Source organism: Diceros bicornis, chromosome X, assembly GCF_020826845.1.
Source record: "Diceros bicornis minor isolate mBicDic1 chromosome X, mDicBic1.mat.cur, whole genome shotgun sequence".
Lineage (NCBI taxonomy): Eukaryota > Metazoa > Chordata > Mammalia > Perissodactyla > Rhinocerotidae > Diceros > Diceros bicornis.
Genome location: NC_080781.1, coordinates 121,177,183 through 121,197,395, shown reverse-complemented (window position 1 = coordinate 121,197,395; position 20,213 = coordinate 121,177,183). Strand labels below are relative to the sequence as shown.

Below are 20,213 nucleotides of genomic sequence, written 5' to 3'. Positions count from 1 at the left end.
AAGCTGAGCAGGACTGGGCCACCCCCATGGCTTCTCAGTTCCCCGGCTCACACCCTCACCCGCCCCCAGGGGGAGCAAGCATATCCTACAAGCCTGGGGGGATCAGGGGAGCTCTCGCAGAAGTCAAGAGGTCTACCTTGTAAGTTGCTGCATCGGGCTCTTTAATACAAGTTCATCAGTCAGAGTGTCCCCCTGGAGCCCTGGGGCAGGTGAAATACCTGAAATGCAGGACTCCCCAAAATCCCTCATGCCTGCAGCAAGACAAAGGGTCACTGTCCCCAGTAGGTTTGGGAACACATGGATGTTCAGCTAGGACTTGGAAGTCCGAGCAGAGGTCGAGGCAGGGGGCACAGCTGTGAAATCGCCTGAGAAGGGCCCGTTCCTTAATTGGCCTGTGACTCAGTTGGCACATCTGAACTTAGAGGGCAACTAAACACAGCCTTGCATTTGGAATTGACCAAAGGTCATCCTCACAGTGACCCAGATGGTCAAAAAGGAGGAATTAGTCCTATTTTATGGAAGAAGAAACTGAGGCTCAGAAGGGGCAAGTGATTATCCCAGGGCTGCCCAGCCAGAAAGTGACAGATTCTTAGGGCTCCTAGACCAGTACTTGCTGCTTCACTGCACAGAGAGAACAGAAGAGGAATGGAGCAGAACTCAGTGAGCGACCAAATGTTCTGAGGGAGAGATACTGGGAGAGCCTGTCTCTGGAGGTACTTGTCCCCACCCCAGGACTCAGCTCACTGTCTCCCTCCCAGCCCTAACAGTGCTGCTCGGAAACACCGCTGCCACCCGTGCCCCTTCTGCAGCAGTGGGACTGGACAGAATGTGCACTCATTCTCGGAAACATCTGTTCCCAATACACAGCAGGCTCCACCTGATCAATCAGATGGGAACAGTCTGAGTCCTGAGTCCCCGGGGACCTTGTCTTGAAGGGATATCCCTCCTTTCCTTGCTAATTGTTACACTCCTGCTCCTGCAGCCGGAAAGAGCCTTTAGGACACCCAGGCTTGAGGATGGTCTGCACCTATTTATTAGAGTAGGTGGTGTCAGGAAATGGGTGAATGGTGCCTGGTTTCCTGCGTTCAAACCCTGCGGCTCTGCTGTGTGACCTTGGGCACATCCCTTCCCCTCTCTGGGCCTCAGTTTCCTCATCTGTCACATCACCTTGATTAGATGGTGCCACTCTGATGTAGTATTTAGTCATATATCTTTCCTTCAATAAACCTTGTATGAGTGAATCCTTCCTGGAGGCACGGGGCTTGACGCCACGGATTCAGCAAGAAGAGAGGCGGAAGGGCGAGTCTCTGCTCCGAGAAAGCTCAGATTCCCATTCTGGAACGTTTTTTTTGGTCATGCTTCTTCTTCATGCTGACTTACCTTTTCAGAAAATGCCCACGCTTCCGTTGGAGAATGGAAATTGGCAAAGAGATGGGGAAAAGGTCCAGTTTGCACCTTTGCTATTTTAGGGGAGGTTGAAATTACGAGCCAAAGTGGAGTGATGCGCTCACTGGAGTGATCTCCGTTCCTCAAGACGGGAGAAAACCTAGGTCCTCTGCTTGTGAAGTGGCTCGAGCTCCTAGGCGCGAGGCATTATTACATAAATTCAAGCTCGCTCCTGATCCTTAGTACCCTGAGTTGCCTGAAGGGGGGAATGGCACTGCCTGCGTGTGCAGCCCGGGCGCTGAGGCCGCCGCTGCAACCGGAGCGAAGAGCGCCCGCCCGCACCACCTGTCCCCGCCGGCATTCCAGAGTAGAGGCCGAATTGGCAGCAAGCCGGCCCGGATCAGTCGCCGCCTCAGTCCGCGCGGGCCCTCCTAGGGGTGTGTCTCGCGGATTCAACTCCCAGCCGCTCCTGGACGAGCCCCTAAAGGCGTCTTCCTCCCTGGCGGGAGCCGCGCACGCCCCTCTCTTCGCGCTGCTGCCCCGAGGCCGCCGCAGGCGGATGCACGACCTCAGGAGACGCTGGGACCTGGGCTCCCTCTGCCGGGCCCTGCTCACTCGGGGCCTGGCCGCCCTGGGCCACTCGCTGAAGCACGTGCTCGGTGCGATCTTCTCCAAGATTTTCGGCCCCCTAGCCAGGTACGTTTTAGGTGAAAGCGGGACTCGCGCTCCCGGGCCAGGGTGCGGAGGAGCCGTGCGGGCAGGGAAGGCAGCAGCGAAGGGAGGGAAGAGCGCAAAGTTCCAGTTGGCCCGCGGCGGCCGGACTCGGAGGCTCTGGAGGGGCGCGGCGCGCATTTGGCCACGCTGCGGCTCCCTCCTCGCCGTTCCGCGGGCACCGGCAGCGCAGCGTCTCCGCTCGCAAGTCAGGGTGCCGGCGAACTCCTGCCCGAACTCCGCACGCCCGGCTCCGAGCTCACTCCAGGGAGCCTCCAAGGTGGGCAACCGGGTGCGGGCAAGAGCAGGGCTTCGGGGCGCATGGGAAGGGAGATCGCGAGTCGAGCAGGCGGGGAGGCGGCGGCGTGCGCGCCAAGGGGACTGGGGCAGAATCGCCGAGGAGAGTCCGGTGGGCGAAGTGGGGTGGGGATGGGAGCCACCGAGCGTGGAGCAAGACGCGCGGGGGCTTGGACCGCGGGTGTGAGTTGGGGCGTGCGGCAAACGGGGCAGGCGGGGTCCCGCGGGTACGAAACCTCGCGAAGCGGCTCCAGAGAGCTCCGGCTCGGGGAGAGGGCGGGCGGCCAGCGGGAACGAGTCGGGGGGGTGGGGTGGTGCGGCAGAAGCCACAGCGCTGAGCCTGCCGGGAAGGAAGGAAGCGGGGAAGGGCGCCGCCGCCGCCGCCGCCGCTGTGGAGTACTCGGTGCGGAGGGGAGGGGGAAAGGGGCGCAACGGCGGCGCCAGGGGGAGGGGGCTGTGCGGGCGCACGGCGAGCGCGGGCTGAGCTACGGGATTGACGTAACGAGCTTGGGTTTCCCCCAGCGTCGGGAACATGGATGAGAAATCCAACAAGCTGCTGCTGGCTTTGGTGATGGTCTTCCTATTTGCCGTGATCGTCCTCCAGTACGTGTGCCCCGGCACAGAATGCCAGCTCCTCCGCCTGCAGGCATTCAGCTCTCCGATGCCGGACCCGTACCGCTCGGAGGATGAGAGCTCCGCCAGGTTCGTGCCCCGTTACAATTTCAGCCGCGGCGACCTCCTGCGCAAGGTAGACTTCGACATCAAGGGCGATGACCTGATCGTGTTCCTGCACATCCAGAAGACCGGAGGCACCACTTTCGGCCGCCACCTGGTGCGCAACATCCAGCTGGAGCAGCCGTGCGAATGCCGCGTGGGTCAGAAGAAATGCACTTGCCACAGGCCGGGTAAGCGGGAGACCTGGCTCTTCTCCAGGTTCTCCACGGGCTGGAGCTGCGGGCTGCACGCCGACTGGACCGAGCTTACCAGCTGCGTGCCCGCGGTGGTGGACGGCAAACGCGACGCCAGGCTAAGACCATCCAGGTGAGTGTCCACCCGCGGCGGAGCCGGGCCCTGGAGCTCCGGATCGGACCTTGGCCTGGGCGGGCTGAGGGCGGGGAGGCGCGGCCGGCCTTTGCTGGAGACCCAGAGCGCACCTCAGCACCCCGGCGGTTGCGCCCCAGCTGGGCGGGTGCCAGGCGCCCTGGCGCGCAAGCTCACGGTGCTGTGGCGGCTGCAGGAAGCCTGTCCGCTTCCCCCCGGGACAGCTCGTCTGTCTGTCCGCGGGTTCGCCCACTTGGTGGCTGGGAGTGCGTACGGGGGAAGCGGACGGGAGTCCCCGAATAAGCGCCCCTCGGCCGCCGCCGGGACCGGGTACCGCACGTAGACTTCTCACTGGAGCGCCCCAAAGAACCGCGCTCTGCCTGTAGCGTCCCTGAGTCCCTCCTGTCCTCTCTCTTTTCTGCAAACCCCGGTTCCCAACCCTCCTTTCCGCTCTGTCTTCCTCTTTCCCGCTCCCGCATTCTGTTCCCCGATTTTTTTCTCGCTTCCTATATTTGCCCCTCTCTCTTTCTCGTGCTCCCGATCTTGTCAGTTCCTGGCCGCTCGCTCTTTCCTTCTCCCTCTGTTTTCCTCTCTCACTTTGCTTCTCTTTCTTTCTGTTTTACCCTTTCTGTTTTTTCTCTTTCTGACTGACTTTTGTCATCTCTCTTTTCCTTTCTTCCTTCTGGCTCTGCTCTCCTCGGGAGAGGGGGTGTCCCTCTGCCATTGTTTGTGGACACCCGGAGAGAGCTCGTGGTCCCCAGCTTGTGCCCCTCACTACTGGCTGCATGCGAGGCATCCGTGGCGCTTTGCGAGTGCGAGGGGCACCCCGTGGACCGAAGGGCGGGCTGGGACTCTGTGCCGGACCCTATGTGGTGTTCAGCCGTGAGAAACCGCTCCAGATTTACAAACCCTGAGCCCCAGCGTGGGGCGCCAACAGCCCACTTGCTGGGAACCTGAGGCTGATGCGGAAAAAGCTGATTTATGAAGAGCCTGTAGCTAGTTGCTTTTGAAGCTAAGGCATTTTCCTCCATCCAGCCACAATGCCCTGTTGCTGGAGGTCATGGAGTGCCATAAAGGGGTGGGGGAGCAGAGTGCATTGGGGTTCAGTTGCTCCAGCCAGGGCTATCATTCTGCCAGTCTCCCTAAAACAAATCTGGGCTGGGGCAGAGAGTCCAGCGAATGGACAAGGTGAGTCTAGTTGCCAGGGGGCATCTAGATTGGGTCTCTGGGCAGGCAAGGACATGGCTGCTCGTTCTGCCTCCCCATGGAGGTGACCACAGGTCCCTTTGAAGCTGCTGCTGCCGCGACTACCTGCCTGGACCCTCTCCCAAACTCCCCCCTCCCCTGCAACCCTCTATGTGGGGGGTACTCTGTGCCCTGGACTAGGCAGCGCTTTGCAGGTGTCTCATGGAATGCAACAGCTGGTGCAGTTTCTTCTGTCCAGCCGCAGGCAAATGGATCCCCCTGACTTTCTGGTCACCCTTGAGATTTAGAGGAAGCATCACTCCCTACTCACTTTCACTTTCCTGAGTTTACAGTGTCCTTTCTTGAATGCTGCAATTCTGGCAGAATCTGTTGAACTTTCATTTCCTTTCCAGCGTTAATAGATTTTATTTTTCCATCTAAGAGAACCTTGGCCCCAGGAAGGTTGCTGCCTCAATCCATTGTAAGAATTGTGTAGGTCATCATCAGCAGAAGGTTCTGGTGTTTAAGAAGATCCCAAACAACTTGGCAATGTTGAAAATAAGCTCTCTTAGAGATGGAGCTTGTAGGTGTAGTGAGGGGTGGTGATATAAAAAGCTCTTTAGGGCAAAAATAGAATTCCATAGCCATGACGGGGGCAGAGAAGGAAAAATGAGATCTTGGCAACTATGGAAGCCACAGCCCTGTCTAGAGTTCCACAGGGCACATATGCCTTTTAAAATCCTTCTGGACATGTAGGTCAGGGTGTGACATGGTTTATAAACACACATTATTAATGTGGCCTGGATTATGTATTTGGTGGCTGCTGTCCTCTGGCAGATTCCTTCAGAAATTTTTTTTAAGACAACCAGGACTCCTCAAGGGGAGGGTTCAACCTCTGGGATTGTCCCAAATTGAAGCAAAATTATTTGAAATGACACGAGATTTTCTTGGTCATAGAAAGGGTGATACTACAGTGCCATCTAGTCTAGTCAAAGAAGAACCACTTTTTAAAGAGTCAGAGTTACTGGATCTTACAATATTTGCAAAAATGAAATAAAATTTGCTATAGAAACACATTGCTACCTCGAGGGCACCTTTTTATTTCATTCATTCCTACCCACCTCCAGAAATCTTCGTCTTGAAGAATAGTGATACCCTGAGGGTTCCAGAATTTCCCAGGGTATTGACAAATCCCTGCTTGCAGGACCAATTCTTTTAGTTCTGATAAACTGTAAGAGTGAAGGTATGCATAAGTGTGTGAGAGCGAGAGAGTGTGTGTGTGTATACGTGTGTGTGAATGTGTATGTGTGTGGTGAAGATTTAGAGACGGAGGCAGCTGCGCTGGCAGTGATGCCTGAGGGTGGGGAGCCGGTCTCACGAGATGAGAGAGTCAGCCATCGGGAGTTCCTGTGTAGAGCAGCCTTCCATGCCAGCTGGAGGTCTCTGTGCTCCACTGAACTGAGAGGAACAGCGGCTCCGTCTGATTGGCCTGGGAGTTCCAACACCTGGGCCTTAGTTCCAGGCCAGCCACGAACCAGCTATGTGACCTTGGACCAGAGCCTGTCCAAGCCGTGTACATGTGGAGAGTGCATTCCAGTTTCTGATGAGCTTTCACATCTCTTATCTCTGGTATTTCTCTGTAAACTCGCACTATCTTGGGGAAGAGGGCAGAGTGGGCAAAAGTATCCCCATTTATCAGATGAGAGTGAAGCCCAAAGGGCTGAAGGACTTTCCCAAGGTCATTGAGTTCTTTAGTGGCACAGCAGAAATCTTACACCAGTTCTGTCTGATTCGCAGCTCTGGCTCTGTTGACTGCGCCTTGGTGAACGAGGGTTTTTATAAAAACACAGTGAGGGGGCCGGCCCCGTGGCTTAGCGGTTAAGTGCGCGCGCTCCACTGCTGGCGGCCTGGGTTCGGATCCCGGGCGCGCACCGACGCACTGCTTCTCCGGCCATGCTGAGGCCGCGTCCCACATACAGCAACTAGAAGGATGTGCAGCTATGACATACAACTATCTACTGGGGCTTTGGGGAAAAAATAAATAAATAAATAAAATTATAAAAAAAAACCCAACACAGTGAGGTATTTTATGTTAGTAATTACCACAAAGTAAACAGTAAATGTTAGCTGATATTGTTATCACCTACATCGTCACCACTTTCAGTAATTTTACACATGTGAGTTTGGACGAGAGATTGAATCAGGGTTGCCACACCCATTTGGAGAAGAACAAATTTCTACCTCCCTGAGGCTTTATGCTCACCAGGAGTAGGTCTCGTGGCGAGGTTGCAGAGGGGCCTCTCCTTGCCGTGTTGGAAATCACTACAAAGCTGAGCAGGGTGGGAGGACACTGGGGGCCTGGTGAATGAGCCTCAGTAGGAGCCCTCAGCAGCAACAAGGGCCACCTTCTGACTCACAGCCATCCATCCACATTAGTGGCCACATGAGAGGCCATCGTGGCTGCAAGCCAAGGCCCCGAATTCGAGATGCTTCCCTGCCTCAGCGGATGGTAAAGTGGTTGGGTGATATATAACTGCTGAATAGAAACGATTGTGATCACGTTGCCTGGAGAGGACAAAGAGAGAGAGTGCTTGGCTGGCAAAAGGCTCAAGTTGTTTATTAAGAATAATATTTCTTTAGAAAAGACTAGAAATTGCATTTCATGCGTCTGTCTGGCACTATGTTGTTTGGGGTCAGAAAAGGGTCCTGTTCATTCTAGAATTTCTAGGACCATTTTTGAAAATGTATCAAAACATTGTTGCTTACCTGCTGTTAAAACTCCCAAATTCTGCAGGCTTTTCTCAGGCCAAATTCTCTCTGTTTGTAGCCAAATCTAGTGCACCACTTGGTCTGTGGGAGGAATTCAGAATAGGGCACAAAGAAATTGCACTAGCCTCATTCTTCTTCACCAGGTACCATGCTGGCTGGCACACACAGGGTGGCTGATGGAGTGGAGGGGAGATCAGGTTCTATGACTATACATGTCAAAGAATCTGATCATCATATTCATGTTGCATCCTAGACTTTTCCAGCAGCCATACGGAAGCGTAATTAATTGTCGTCTAAAATCCAGTAGGATATCACTGACAGGAAAGGACTAAAAGGCATTTATATGGAGAAAAGCTTGCTTTCTTTTTTTCCTTTTTGGTCATTCCTTTTTAAAAATTGTGGTAAAGGCTTTCTTTTCTTTCCATTTCTTTTTTAAAAGGTGGCTCTATTTTGAAAGAACTATGTCTTAGTAAGAACTCCACAGTGCATGTGCCTGCTCATGCCTCCTGTGCCCCTGCTCCCACTCCTTCCCTTTCTGGATTTTTCAGTGAAGCCGGATGGCATGACAGGCTTGTGGTACAGGGTGAGGCAGTGAGTGAATGGACTGTTACAGCCAGCAATGCTGTCCCTCTGGTCCAACAGGCTGTGGGACACTGGGCTCTCACAGGGGTAGCTTCACTTAGCCGAGGATGAATTTCTTCAGCTGTGTTTGATAAGAGCTGTTATACCTTCCCACCTATTTCACGGGAGAGGGGGAAAAATTCACCACAATAACATCTGTAGAACTTCAGCAGTATTAGTTAGCATCTTTGCACAGATGGCGAACATGTTGGAAAAAGCTCTAAGTTCTCAAGGTAGTATACCATTTCTTAATAGTAATTTTAGATTAGTGCTGTCATGTGGCAAGAAGAATGTCAGAGCTTGTCTTTTATCGATATGTCATGAACTTAGGTAGTATGAAATGACAGTAAAGAATAGTCATCTCTTCCATCCATTAGTCATTAAACAATATTTTGTGAAACTGCCCATTATATTCCAGGGGAGACATGTCATCGTTGCTTTCACAGAGCTTACAGTAGAACAGAATAATTTGGTATTTTAGATATTTAATAAAGAAGATGGATTTTGTTTGAAAACGATTTGAATATCAATAATGTCTTTAAGATGTCATACCTTTACCAGAATATATTTAAAAAATAGAGAAAAGTCCATCTGTTTATGTTGCAGTTTAGTTCTAATCAGCAAACCTTGTGGAGTCAGTATTATGACCTCTGCACAGTGCTAGCAGTTGGAGGAGATTAGAGCTCAGACAAAGCCAAAAAAGCCAAGGTCATCGTCTTCAGCCTCAAGTTTATAAAGATTAGAGGGTAAAGTGCAGAACTGTGTAGTATACACCGGTGGGGAACCGGGGGAGGAACTTGTGATTTTGGGCAAGTCCATCCCCCTCTGTAAAATGGGAGATTTAAACAGATGCTTTCTAAGGCTCTTTCCTTTCTAAGATATAAGTAACGGGCCAGAAAAAGGAGAGATCTCTTCAGGAAGGCTTCTGCGAAGAGGTGGGTTGTATTTGGAGGAAAGAAGGCATTGTGGATGGGCATGGCATCCTCATGGCATCGTCAGATCCAGCAGCCTCACCGAGCCACGGCTGGCCAGAGCTGAGAAGGTTCATGTGTGAGGAAGGCTTAGGGAGGTAGGTGGGGTGAGGCCTCGTTGTAGAGGTCCTGGAATGGCAATCAGGAGGTTGAACTCCACTGACTATGAGAAGCTCTGACATGGAAGGTATGTAAAAAACACAAAAGTAAATGAAGGCTGGAGTCCAGTTAAAGGTACCTCCCTGATTTCTAGTCTGGAGTGGAGATGGTACCAGTGACCAAAATGGAGAGGTTGAGAAGGGGATCTAGTTTGGGCTGAGAGGTGTACTAAAGAGTTGTGGCTGGTCTATGTTCCCTAGACTTCTAGTGGCCAGGGCTTGTAAGGAAATGAGAACTAGGGTTAGGGATTAGTTGTATATGTGGGAGTCTGTGAACCCAGTTAATCTGAATTCACAATTGACATTTTCATTTAAATGATAACTGCAATTCACATGTGGGACTCTTAGCCAAGGAAAAGAATGTTTGAACAAAGGAAAAGATGGACGGTTATGATTACATAAAAATGAGAAATGTTCATCTGTCAAAAAATAGCCAAAATGAAAAGGTGTATGTCAAACTGATAAAATATGCACAACAAATAAAACAGACAAAAGGATGACATCTTTTCTGTATAAAGAACTCCTACGAATTAAGTAGGAAAACAAAGGATATGACCAGACAGTTTACAACATGGGAACAACTAGTTTACAGACATGGAAACACTGTTTAGTCTGATTGGTACTAAAGAAATGCAAATTTAAATAATTAAATGTAGGAAAACCTTTTTGCCTCTTTAATTAACCCTGATAAAAAAAAAAAAACTCAACATACATCACCATCACCACCACCAAACAAAAAACGATAGTAACCAGTGCTGACAAGGGTGTAGTAAATACCATAATTCTCAAACATTGTTAGTGGGAATGTAAATTCAGATGATTCTTTTGGAAATAAATTAGATGATACAAACAAAAAACATTAAAAATATTTATTTCTTTGACTCATGATTTCTTTTCTGGGATTTTACTGAAAAACATAATCCTGTACATGTTTTTCATTCATTCACTCATTTATTTATTCATTCATTTAGTCCATAAATATTTATTGAATATCTCCTATCACCATGCTATGTGCTGGGGGCAGTGTGAAGAACCAAGCAGATGTGGTCCCTGCCTTCATGGAGTGGGAAAGATAGACATGAAACTAATAATTAATTACTTAAAATTGTGAGAAGTGCCACGGGGGAAAAGTATAGGGTGACATAATGGTATACGAGGAGGCTAACTGGAGGTATTTATACTTGCAACAAGTTGGAAAAATCTGAGCATCCACATAGAGGAGAGTGGTTCAAGAAATCTCAGTATATCCACTTGAAGGGTTATTACAAAACCATTTAAATGTCTTTTTATAGAGTATGGAAAATCGCTAGTGATTTAATGCTAAGGGGAAAAGGGGTAGACAATTATGGATCCAGTATGACTACAAGTATGTTAGAGAGAGAGAGAGAGAGAGAGAGAGAGAGAGAAATCATCTTCCCACCCCTCCCAAATCTAAACATAAAAGACAAAGAATGGAAGAAAAATACCAGGATATTAATAGATTGATTAGTGATTTATTTTCTTATTCTTCTTCTCTGAAGGTTTTGAATTTCCCTTATGAGTATGCACTACTTTTATAATAAAAGTAAACATTAACAATTTTTTTAAATAATATTTTATTATGGCCCTGATAGATTTCACTCACGTTGACTTTTTGGTTCCTGAAGACAATAGCTGGTTATTTCATTAGCCTCTTGATATCCTGGGAGTCCTTAATGAGGAAAACAGTCTCAGCTAAATAAACTCTCTGCCTAAAAGGCAGAGGTGATAAATCAGGCATTGACTGCTGATTTTTCTGATGATTGGCTGTTATCATCGTCCAAAGAACACATAGAATTCTTATACCTGTTCAGTATAGAGATACTTGAGTGGATTGCTATTGTCTTTTCTCTCTTTAAAAGTTAAATGGAACAGAGAATTAATAGTGGTACACAGTTGGAAGTATAAGGCTTGTTCTGCTCAGTCAGAGCCACTCAAGACAGCCTGGACTTGGAGTCTTCATGAGCCTCTTTCTAAGTGAGCTGATACTAGAGCTCATGGTCTGTCTAGAAGAGTTAAAATTTGGGGGCTGGTGAAGGGCTACGGTTCTAATCATCTATAACCGAGAGATTAGATCAGTTAGTGCTCGTGTTGCCCTCATCCAGGAAAGAAGGGGAGTCCACTCTGCTGGAGCAGCCTCCTCCTAGAGCAGTTTCACTTCATAAGAGCATTGCCTCCAGTTAACTATAAATTAAGTTGATTAGAATATTTCATTCCTCAACTGCTCTGGATATCTGAGGGACTACTATATAGAGTGAGGTGCATAATCTTATTGTTGAAACTCCACTGAAACTACATTCTAGGTACAAGTTATTTTGACAGTGTAATGTGCTTCACAGCTGAAAAGCTAATATCGACATTCTGTGACAAATAAAATGAGATATTTAGTCATTGAGTTTAGGAAAAAAAGGTATGGATAGGAATGTTCCCTCTTCCGTTAAAGCATAATAAAGAATTCAATTAATGGTATATGTCTGCTAATACAATGTCATTGTAAGCTTAGAGGAATATTTGTCTAAACTTTAGTAAAATATTTATTGGCAAAAGAGCTTTTATAGTTTTACTAGGTATTGGACTTTTCAGATTATTCAGTTGGTCTTATTGTATCCCATTTGTTATTTCTACCATTTTGCCTCTAAGAACAGTGTTGAAGACTTTGACACATTTCAGAGCATTACATTAAATAAATCTGTCTTGCACATTCCACTGTGCTTTTTCTGGAATATTATAAATATTCAAATATAGGCACACATGCAAATTCAAAATAAAATTCAATACATGCAAATTCTGCATAAATTCCATATTTATAACTTAGCAATAGTTTTGAACTTGTTATCCTAGGATATAAATGTATCAAATATGAGCTCATGGGAATTACCAATAAATATATTTTTCTGATTAAACTGTGGGTTCTTTTTTAGTGACAATTTAAGCTTCAATTCTGGGATATATTATAAGAGAATAATTTACACTTCATTTACTCTGAATTGTCAAGAATCATGTTCTTGCTTGATGTAAATGTCTGCAAAAAGGACTTCTTACTCAGTTTGATTGCTTTTTAAATTTTACTAGCAGAGATGCCCTAGTGAGCTTAAGAGAACTGGTCTGTTTCTTGTGAAGAGTTTAGTCCTAATGAATCACTTCCATACACTTTTCTGAAGGAATACAGAGCAATTGAAATGTGCAGTGCATTGATTTACATCAAATGGATTAGGCCTGTGTGCACCATTCCTTGCATTAATTGACTTTCTCCCATAACTGTACTAATAAAGACAAATCTTCAGTATAGTATCAGCTCCACTTCACTCATGGAGATCATTGGACTTTTGCTAACTTCCTACAGGAGAGTGAATGCAAACAAAGATTGTTTAGAAATTGACTAGGGTGACCAGGTTACAGCCAGGAAACCTAAGATACTTTAAAAAGGCCCTTTGATCTTGGCAGCCAACTCCGCAGTTATTACAATAACTAGAAGTTGACTAAACTCACCAGTTGAAAGGCATAGATTATCATAGTGGATGAAAATACAAAATCCAGCTATACGCTGTGTATAAGAGACAAAGCTAAAACATAAGGGCACAGATAAGATTGAAATAGATACACTGTGAAAATACTAACCAGAAGGAAGCTGATGTAGTTAAATTGATATCAGACAAAATAGACTAAGGCAAAACATTTATCAGGGATAAACAAGATCACTGAATAGTGATAAAAAGTTCAGTTCTTCAGATAACAATTCTAAACTTGAATGTACTTAATACCATAGTTTTGAAATATATAAAGCTAAAATTGACAGAGCTATAAGGAGAAATTGTAAAGTCTACTAACCTCTTTCAGAAATTGGTAGATGACATGAACAAAAAATGAGTAGGGATACAGAAGATTTGAACAACATGGTTAACAAACTCAGTGTAATGACTCTGCACCCAATTTGAAGAATACACATTCTTCTCAAGTGCACATGGAACACTTCTGAAAATAGATCATATACTAAGCCATAAATTTAGTCTGGAAAACTTCGGTGAATAAATATCTTAAGGACCATACTATCTGACTGGGCAGTGCTTAGTCATTGGATGTTGTGACCAGTCAGGCAGGAACAAGAGATCAGGCTATACCTGAGTGCATGAGAAGGAACATTAATAGTCTGATATATTTAGAAGTATTGCCTATCCCGAACCGAGCACGCTGAGTTTCTTAATTTACACGCAAGAGTGAAGAACTCCCAGATTTAGGCAAGAGAAGTGCTGTAAAGTGATGATTTGACCCAGGTAGCTTGGCTTGCCTTTCCATGAAGACCTATTAATGTTTTGGGGTACCTACTGAGCCAGACCCTATGCCATGGGCATAACATATATTTTTCTCATTTGATCCTCAAAACAACACTCTCAGGTAGATGTTTTAAAAACCCATTTAAAGATGAGAAAACAGAGAATTGGACAAGATACGTGACTTGCTCAAATCTACACAGCCAGTTGGTATTAGAGCTGGCATTTAAAACCAGTTGGACCACATAGCCTGTCTGGTATGTTTTAATGTCCACTAAATTCTCAGATAAATCTCCAGAAGCCTTTACTCTCTTTTTTGGCTATGTCTATATAAGCTAAGTGGAATGGAGACCTTAAGTGATTATCTGGAGATAGCAGGATTCAGCATGTGAAGTGATTTTTTAAAAGCAGCTTTAAAAAATTTAGTAAAAACCATTCTTTAAAGGTGAATTCTGCAGCTCTTTTTTTCTCCTTTTACATAAAGATTTAGATATCCAAGATATTGCAAATGCTTTCAATACTGATTTACACAGAAGAATGATGTTTTAGGGGAAATAAAAAAAATAGAAAGGAGTTATGTTAGAGCAAAGATTTGTTTTTTTTTCATATAAGGAAAATGAGGACCTTAACTGTATTTTAATTTGTGCCCCATGTGGACTTAAAATATGGTGCACACACTTCATAAGATTTGTAAGAGGCCAAAGCATCTTACTCCTTCTGGAATGTTGGCAGTTGTCTCATTAACAATGTCAGTTGCACTGTTGTGGCCTATTTCTATAAATGACCATTGCTTTTTTGCCGCATTTGGTCTGTGTAGACACAGCCTATGGAGGGTAGTGTGAATGAGTTCAGCCAAGGCAGCTCATATAATCTCGGAGCGTAGGAGCCAGTGAAATAAAGCTACTTTCTCTCAAAACCAAGTGAGGGGTCCCAGAGAAGATGATCCTGAAGCCTGATCTTATCCCAGGGGCTCATCGTGAAGATAATAAAAGTATATTTTGTTACTGAAATAACCAAGTGAGGGTAGCAAATTCCTATAGGAGTGACCATTCTCTCTTTTGGAAGAGACAGCTTTATAAAAGTGCCATTAAAGAGAATATGCAAATTAGTATGGGCCTACCAGTCTGGTAGACATTAGTGTGAGTAGCAAACAAATTAGGTTGAAGGCGTGGAAGAATGGTAAAAAGATGCCCAATACAACCAAAGGCTGGTGTGACCTTGGGATGATGGCCACCTCAGCAGATGCCTCACAGCTGAGACTTTGCTAAGTAGAAGATTAACTGGCACAACATTTTGTCTGTTGAAAAATTGTTTGAACCTATTTGCCAGATACACGAGGCAAAAATACTTATTATTTTTGTGATTGGTTTTGCTGAAAGTGGTACATACAGTATGTTCTAAGAGTGTAATAGGCCAACTCCAACTCATTAAAGCAATATTAAAGTGAGGCATATTGGGGTGAATGATGCATAGTAGGCTATTTATGAAAAATTACTTCAATAAAAATTTTAATGGACATGTAGAAATGATTTTATGCATAAACACGCTATAAGATTAATGAAAGATAATTAGACTAATGTGTGAATATGGAGCTGAAGCAAGGTATTTTAAAAAATATTTTGCATTATTGAAGAAAATTGTCTGTGCATATTTCTCCTTTTAGGTAAGGATCCACGCTTAGCATCTACCACCCTCGATTTGTTCTTTGTGTCTTGGAAGCAAAGCAAAAGAAAACAAATTATCATCTCAGCATTAGTATAGCATTTTACAATCTTCTGGCAGCTTTTGTATTTATTGCCATATGGGTGTACATTAAATCTGCATCTCCCTCTCATTTATATGTTTATAAAGTTATAAAGATATACACATGCACACACAAAATAATTAAGCAAGTGATATGCGTTTGACAATGTTTGGTGACTTAATGCCATTTAAAACCCTTGCTTTTCTAATCCAATTGCTCCCATGCTTTTTGGTTTATGCACTTAAGGACAGAATCCATTTAAAGTACCAGAATTTGCATACATGCAGCTTTGAGTGAGACTTCTATTTATCCCAGATGGCCTTGAAAAATTATTATTGAGCAGCTTAGAGACCTGGATGTCACAAGATCCATTAGGATGAGACTGAAATCACACACTTTTTGGTTTCCACTGGTTCCTCCTGTACAGGAGGAGATATACTTTTGACATGGGGGGAGCTAAAGGTATGTGGCTTAGCTAGACTGTTTAATGCAGCCAAGTTAGCTCAGCTCATCTCAGTGAGGGAGTCCTGTGTTGCAGGCACCTTGCCTAACCCTATTGTAGGCAAGTGGCTCATAATTTTTCAGAGTTCAGCTGAATGCTAAGTTAAAGGCTGCATACAAGATTTATATGCATGGAAGTTAGCAGTTGCACTGATAATCTCTCCCCCCTTTAAAGAATATGGTTGGATTGGGTTGAGCAAGACTGTGATGTTCTCCATTGAATGTCATGTTTGTTTTGCTTTTAAACCGTGGTGATATAACCATTATTCACTTTAGGAAGGTTATGGTTCCAGTATCAAGGGACTGGGTGTCCGGTCTCAGGTTGTGACCTTTGGCTGGGAATATCTTCTCTAGAGAATGGTCAGGTTTCCATGCTGACAGCAAACAAGCCAGGGACCACAAAAATCCAGCTCTTCTGGTTTGCTAGGGTGTGACTCAAGGATGCAGCTTTTTCTGGCTAATGGAGAGGAGCTCTTGTATGCCAGGAACCTGCTAAGATGGAGGGATCTGAGTGCCACAAAGCCCGAGATATGCACAGCTATATCATTTGGGTCTTGGTTATATACCTTGGTGGTCTCTGAATTTAGATTAGCACAAGAAACCTAGAAGGAAGAAAATAAATGTTCTCCCAGAACTTCAAGGAGGAAGAACAATATTCAAGAGATGGTAGGAGTTTCAACTGAAATGTCAGAAGCTAAAGTGTGGTCTGAGAAAGAGAAATACCATTGGGGAAAAAAGATCAATTATTGCCATAATTAAATGGCAGATTGCCTCTTAGTGACTCCAGTCTCCCTTCCCAGATGTAGCTTTGGGGACAGTCAGTGCACCCACATCTGCTTCAGGGCCCTAGAGGAAGGCAATGGTCCCATGTGAACTGGCAGCTTTAATAGTGAGCACCTTAGGTCTTGGGGCCACTGGTGACTTTCAGCTTGGAATTCTGGGGCACCATGGTTCTGGATTAGGAGTGAGAGCTGGTTTGCGGTGCCTCCTATGACTCAGCATAATTCACTCGAGATTCATCTAAGCTGTTGCTTGTAACAATAGTTCATTCTTTTTTGTTGCTGAAGAGTATTCCATGGTAAGTATGTACCACAGTTTGTGTAACCATTCACCTGTTGAAGGACATCTGGGCTGATTCTAGTTTTTGGCTATTATGAATAAAGCTGTTATGAACATTTGTGTCTAGGTTTTTGTGGGATGATAAATGTTCATTTCTCTAGGATAAATGGTCAAGAATGCAATTGCTGGGTTGTTTGGTAATTATCTGTTTAGTTTTATAAGAAACTGCCAAATTGTTTTCCAGAATGGCTGTATATCATTTTACATTCCCACCAGCGATGTAGGAGTGATCCAGCTTTTCCTCATCCTTGTCAACATTTGTTGTTGTCACTATTTTTTATTTTAGCCATTCTGATAGGTATGTAGTAATATCTTGGGATTTTAATTTGCCTTTCCCTGATGCCTGATGATGTTCAACATCCTTTTGCATGCTTGTTAACCATCTGTATGTCCTCTTTGCTGGAATGTCTGTTCATGCCATTTGCTCATTTTCTGATGGGATTCTTTGTTTTTTTAACTGTTGAGTTTTGAGTGTTCCTTATATTTCTATATATTAATCTTTTGTCAGATATATTGTTTGCAAATATTTTATCTCAGTCCATTGCCTGTCTTTTCATCTTCTTCACATGATATTTGACACAGCAAAATTTCTAATTTTGATGAGGTCCAATCTATCACTTTTTCGTTTTATGGTTCATGATTTGGTGTCAAGTCTAAGAATTCTTTGCCTAGCGTCAGATCTTGAAGATTTTCTCCTGTGTTTTTTCTAAAAGTTTTCTAGCTTTGATTTTTACATTTAAGTCTATGATTCATTTTTAAGTTATTTCTTGTTTAGATACATTTCACATACCTTAATATTCACCCTTTTAAAGTGTACAGTACAGTAGCTTTTAAGATATTCACAAAGCTGTGCAATCATCACATGCAAAGGTACCTTATTGTGGTTTTGATTTGCATTTTTGTGAAGGGTGATGAAGTTGAACATCTTTTTATGTGCTTATTGCCCATTTGAGTGTCTTCTTTGGAGAAACGTCTATTTAGATCCTTTGCCATTTTTAATTGTGTTCTTTTTATCTTTTTAACATTGAGTTAAGTGTTCTTTATACATTCTAGATACAAGTCCCTTATCAGATTTATGCTTTGCAGATATTTTTCTCCCATTCAATGGATTGTCTCTTCACTTTCTTCATGATGTTCATTGAAGCACAAAAGTTTTAAATTTTTATGAAGTCCAATTTAACTTTTTTCTTTTGTCTCTCGTGGAGGCTTTGCCTGACCTTAGATCACAAAGACTTACTCCTATATTTTCTTCTAAGAGTTTTATAGTTTTATCTCTTACATTAAAGTACATGATTTATTTTGAGTTATTTTTTGTGCATATTCTAGGAAGGGGGTCCAACTTCATTCTTTTCTATATGGATATCAGTTGTCTCAGAATCATTTGTTGAAAAGACTTTTTTTCTTTATTGAATTGCCTTGGTACATTTGTTGAAAATCAATTGATCATAAATGTATGAGTTTCTTTCTGGATTCTTCATCTATTTTATTCATCTATATAGCTATCTTTATGCAAGCACTACATAGTCTTTGACTATTGTTGCTTTGTAGTTAGTTTTGAAATCAGGAAATGTGAATCTTTCAGTTTTTTTTTTCTTTCTCTAGGTTTTTTTGGGTATTCTGGGTACCTTGAATTTCAGTGTGAATTTTAAAATTGGCTTATCAATATCTGCAAAGAAGGCACCTAGGATTTTGTAAGGGATTGTGTCGAATCTGTAGATCAATTTGGGAGAATATTACCATGTGAACAATAAGTCTTTCAATCCACAAACATGGGCTGGCTTTCCATTTGTTTAGGTATTCTTTAATTTCTTTCAGTGATGTTTTGTAGTTCTTAGATTACAAGTTTTGTACTACTTTTGTTAAATTTATTTATAAGTATTTTACTCTTTTTGATGATATTGTAAATGTAATTGTTTTCTTAATTTCATTTTCGGATTGTTCATTGCTACTGTATAGAAAGATAGTTGATTTTTTTATTATTGATCTTGTATGCTGCAACCTTGCTAAACTCAATATTTAAAAAAAATTCTGATAGTTTTTAGTGTATTCCTTAAGATTTCAATATACAAGATTATGTCATCTATAAATAGATACTTTTATGTTTTCCTGTCCAATGTGGATGCATTTTATTTATTTTTCTTGCCTAACATCGCTGACTAGAATCTCTAGTGCAATGTGGAATAGAAGTGGCTGGAGTGGACTTCCTGATCTTGTTTCTGATCTTACCAGAGAAAGCATTCAGTCTTTCATCATTAAATATGACATTAGCTCTGGGCTTTTTGCTAGATGACTTTTATCAGATTGAGGAAGCTCCCCTTCATTCCTAGTTTGTTAAGTGTTTAGTTTTCTATCAAGGAATGTGTGTTGGACTTTGTCAAATGATTTTTCTCTGTTGATTGAGATAATCATGTGTTTTTCCCCCCCTTATTCTTTTGATATGGTGTTTTATATTAACTAACTCTTGGATGTGAAACCAACCTTGCATTCTTGGGATAAATCCCACTTGGTCCTGGTGCACAATTCTTTTTATATGTTGCTGGATTGGGCTTGCTAGTCTTTTCTTAAGGATTTATGCATCCATATTCATGAGAGATATTGGTCTGTAGTTTTCCTTTCTTGTGATGTCTTTGTCTGGTTTTGGTGTCAGGGTAATACTGGCCTCATAAAATGAATTGAGAAGTGTCTCTGCCTCTTCTGTCTTTTGAAAGAGTTTGTGAAAGCTTGGTATTAATTTTTCTTTAATATTTTGGTAGAAATCACTAGAGAAACCATTTGAGCCTGGGATTTACATTGTGGAAAGTTTTTAAATTATTTATTCAGTGACTTTACTTTCTGTAGTTCAATTCAGATTTTCTTTTTCTTTTTGGGTTAATTTCAGTAGTTTGTGTCTTTCTAGAAGTTTGTCCATTTTGTTTAAATTATCCAGTTTGTTGGCATATGGTTCATAGTATTTCCTGACAATCCATTTTATTTTTAAAGATGGTATTAATGTCCTCTCTTTCATTCTTGATTTTAGTAATTAAGTCTTTTCTCTTATTTTCTTGATCAGTCTAGGTTACAGCTTATTAATTTGGTTGATCTTTTCAAAGAACCAACTTCTGGTTTTGTTCATTTTCTCCATTCTTTTCAACTCTCAATTCCCACTGTAATCTATAATATTTCTTTTTTTTCTACCTACTTAGGTTTAGTGTGTTCTTTCTTTTCAAGGATCTTGCAATGGAAAGTTAGGTTATTGAATTGAGATCTTTCTCTTTTCTTTAAAATGTAGGCATTTATAGCTACAAAATTTTTTCTAAGAACTGTTTTAGCTGCATCCCATAAGTTTTGGTATGTCTTGCTTCATTTTAATTTATTTCAAATATTTTATAATTTCCCGTGTGTTTTCTTCTTTGAACCATCGGTTATGTAACAATGCATAGTTTAA

General features: G+C 43.4%; 1 protein-coding gene and 1 pseudogene across 2 annotated transcripts in view; one reads left to right on the top strand and one right to left on the bottom strand.

Annotated features, from left to right (window-relative positions):
- Positions 1–20,213, bottom strand: part of LOC131400368 (uncharacterized) — a 380,884-nt pseudogene that overhangs the window by 38,135 nt on the left and 322,536 nt on the right.
- Positions 1,651–20,213, top strand: part of HS6ST2 (heparan sulfate 6-O-sulfotransferase 2) — a 269,096-nt gene continuing 250,533 nt past the window's right edge. For both annotated transcript variants that reach the window (XM_058536733.1, XM_058536732.1), the window contains exons 1-2: positions 1,651–2,082; positions 2,917–3,435. In XM_058536733.1, the coding sequence (XP_058392716.1) occupies positions 1,655–2,082; positions 2,917–3,435 (947 nt within the window). In that variant the 5' untranslated portion in view covers positions 1,651–1,654. The remainder of the gene's footprint in view (positions 2,083–2,916; positions 3,436–20,213) is intronic.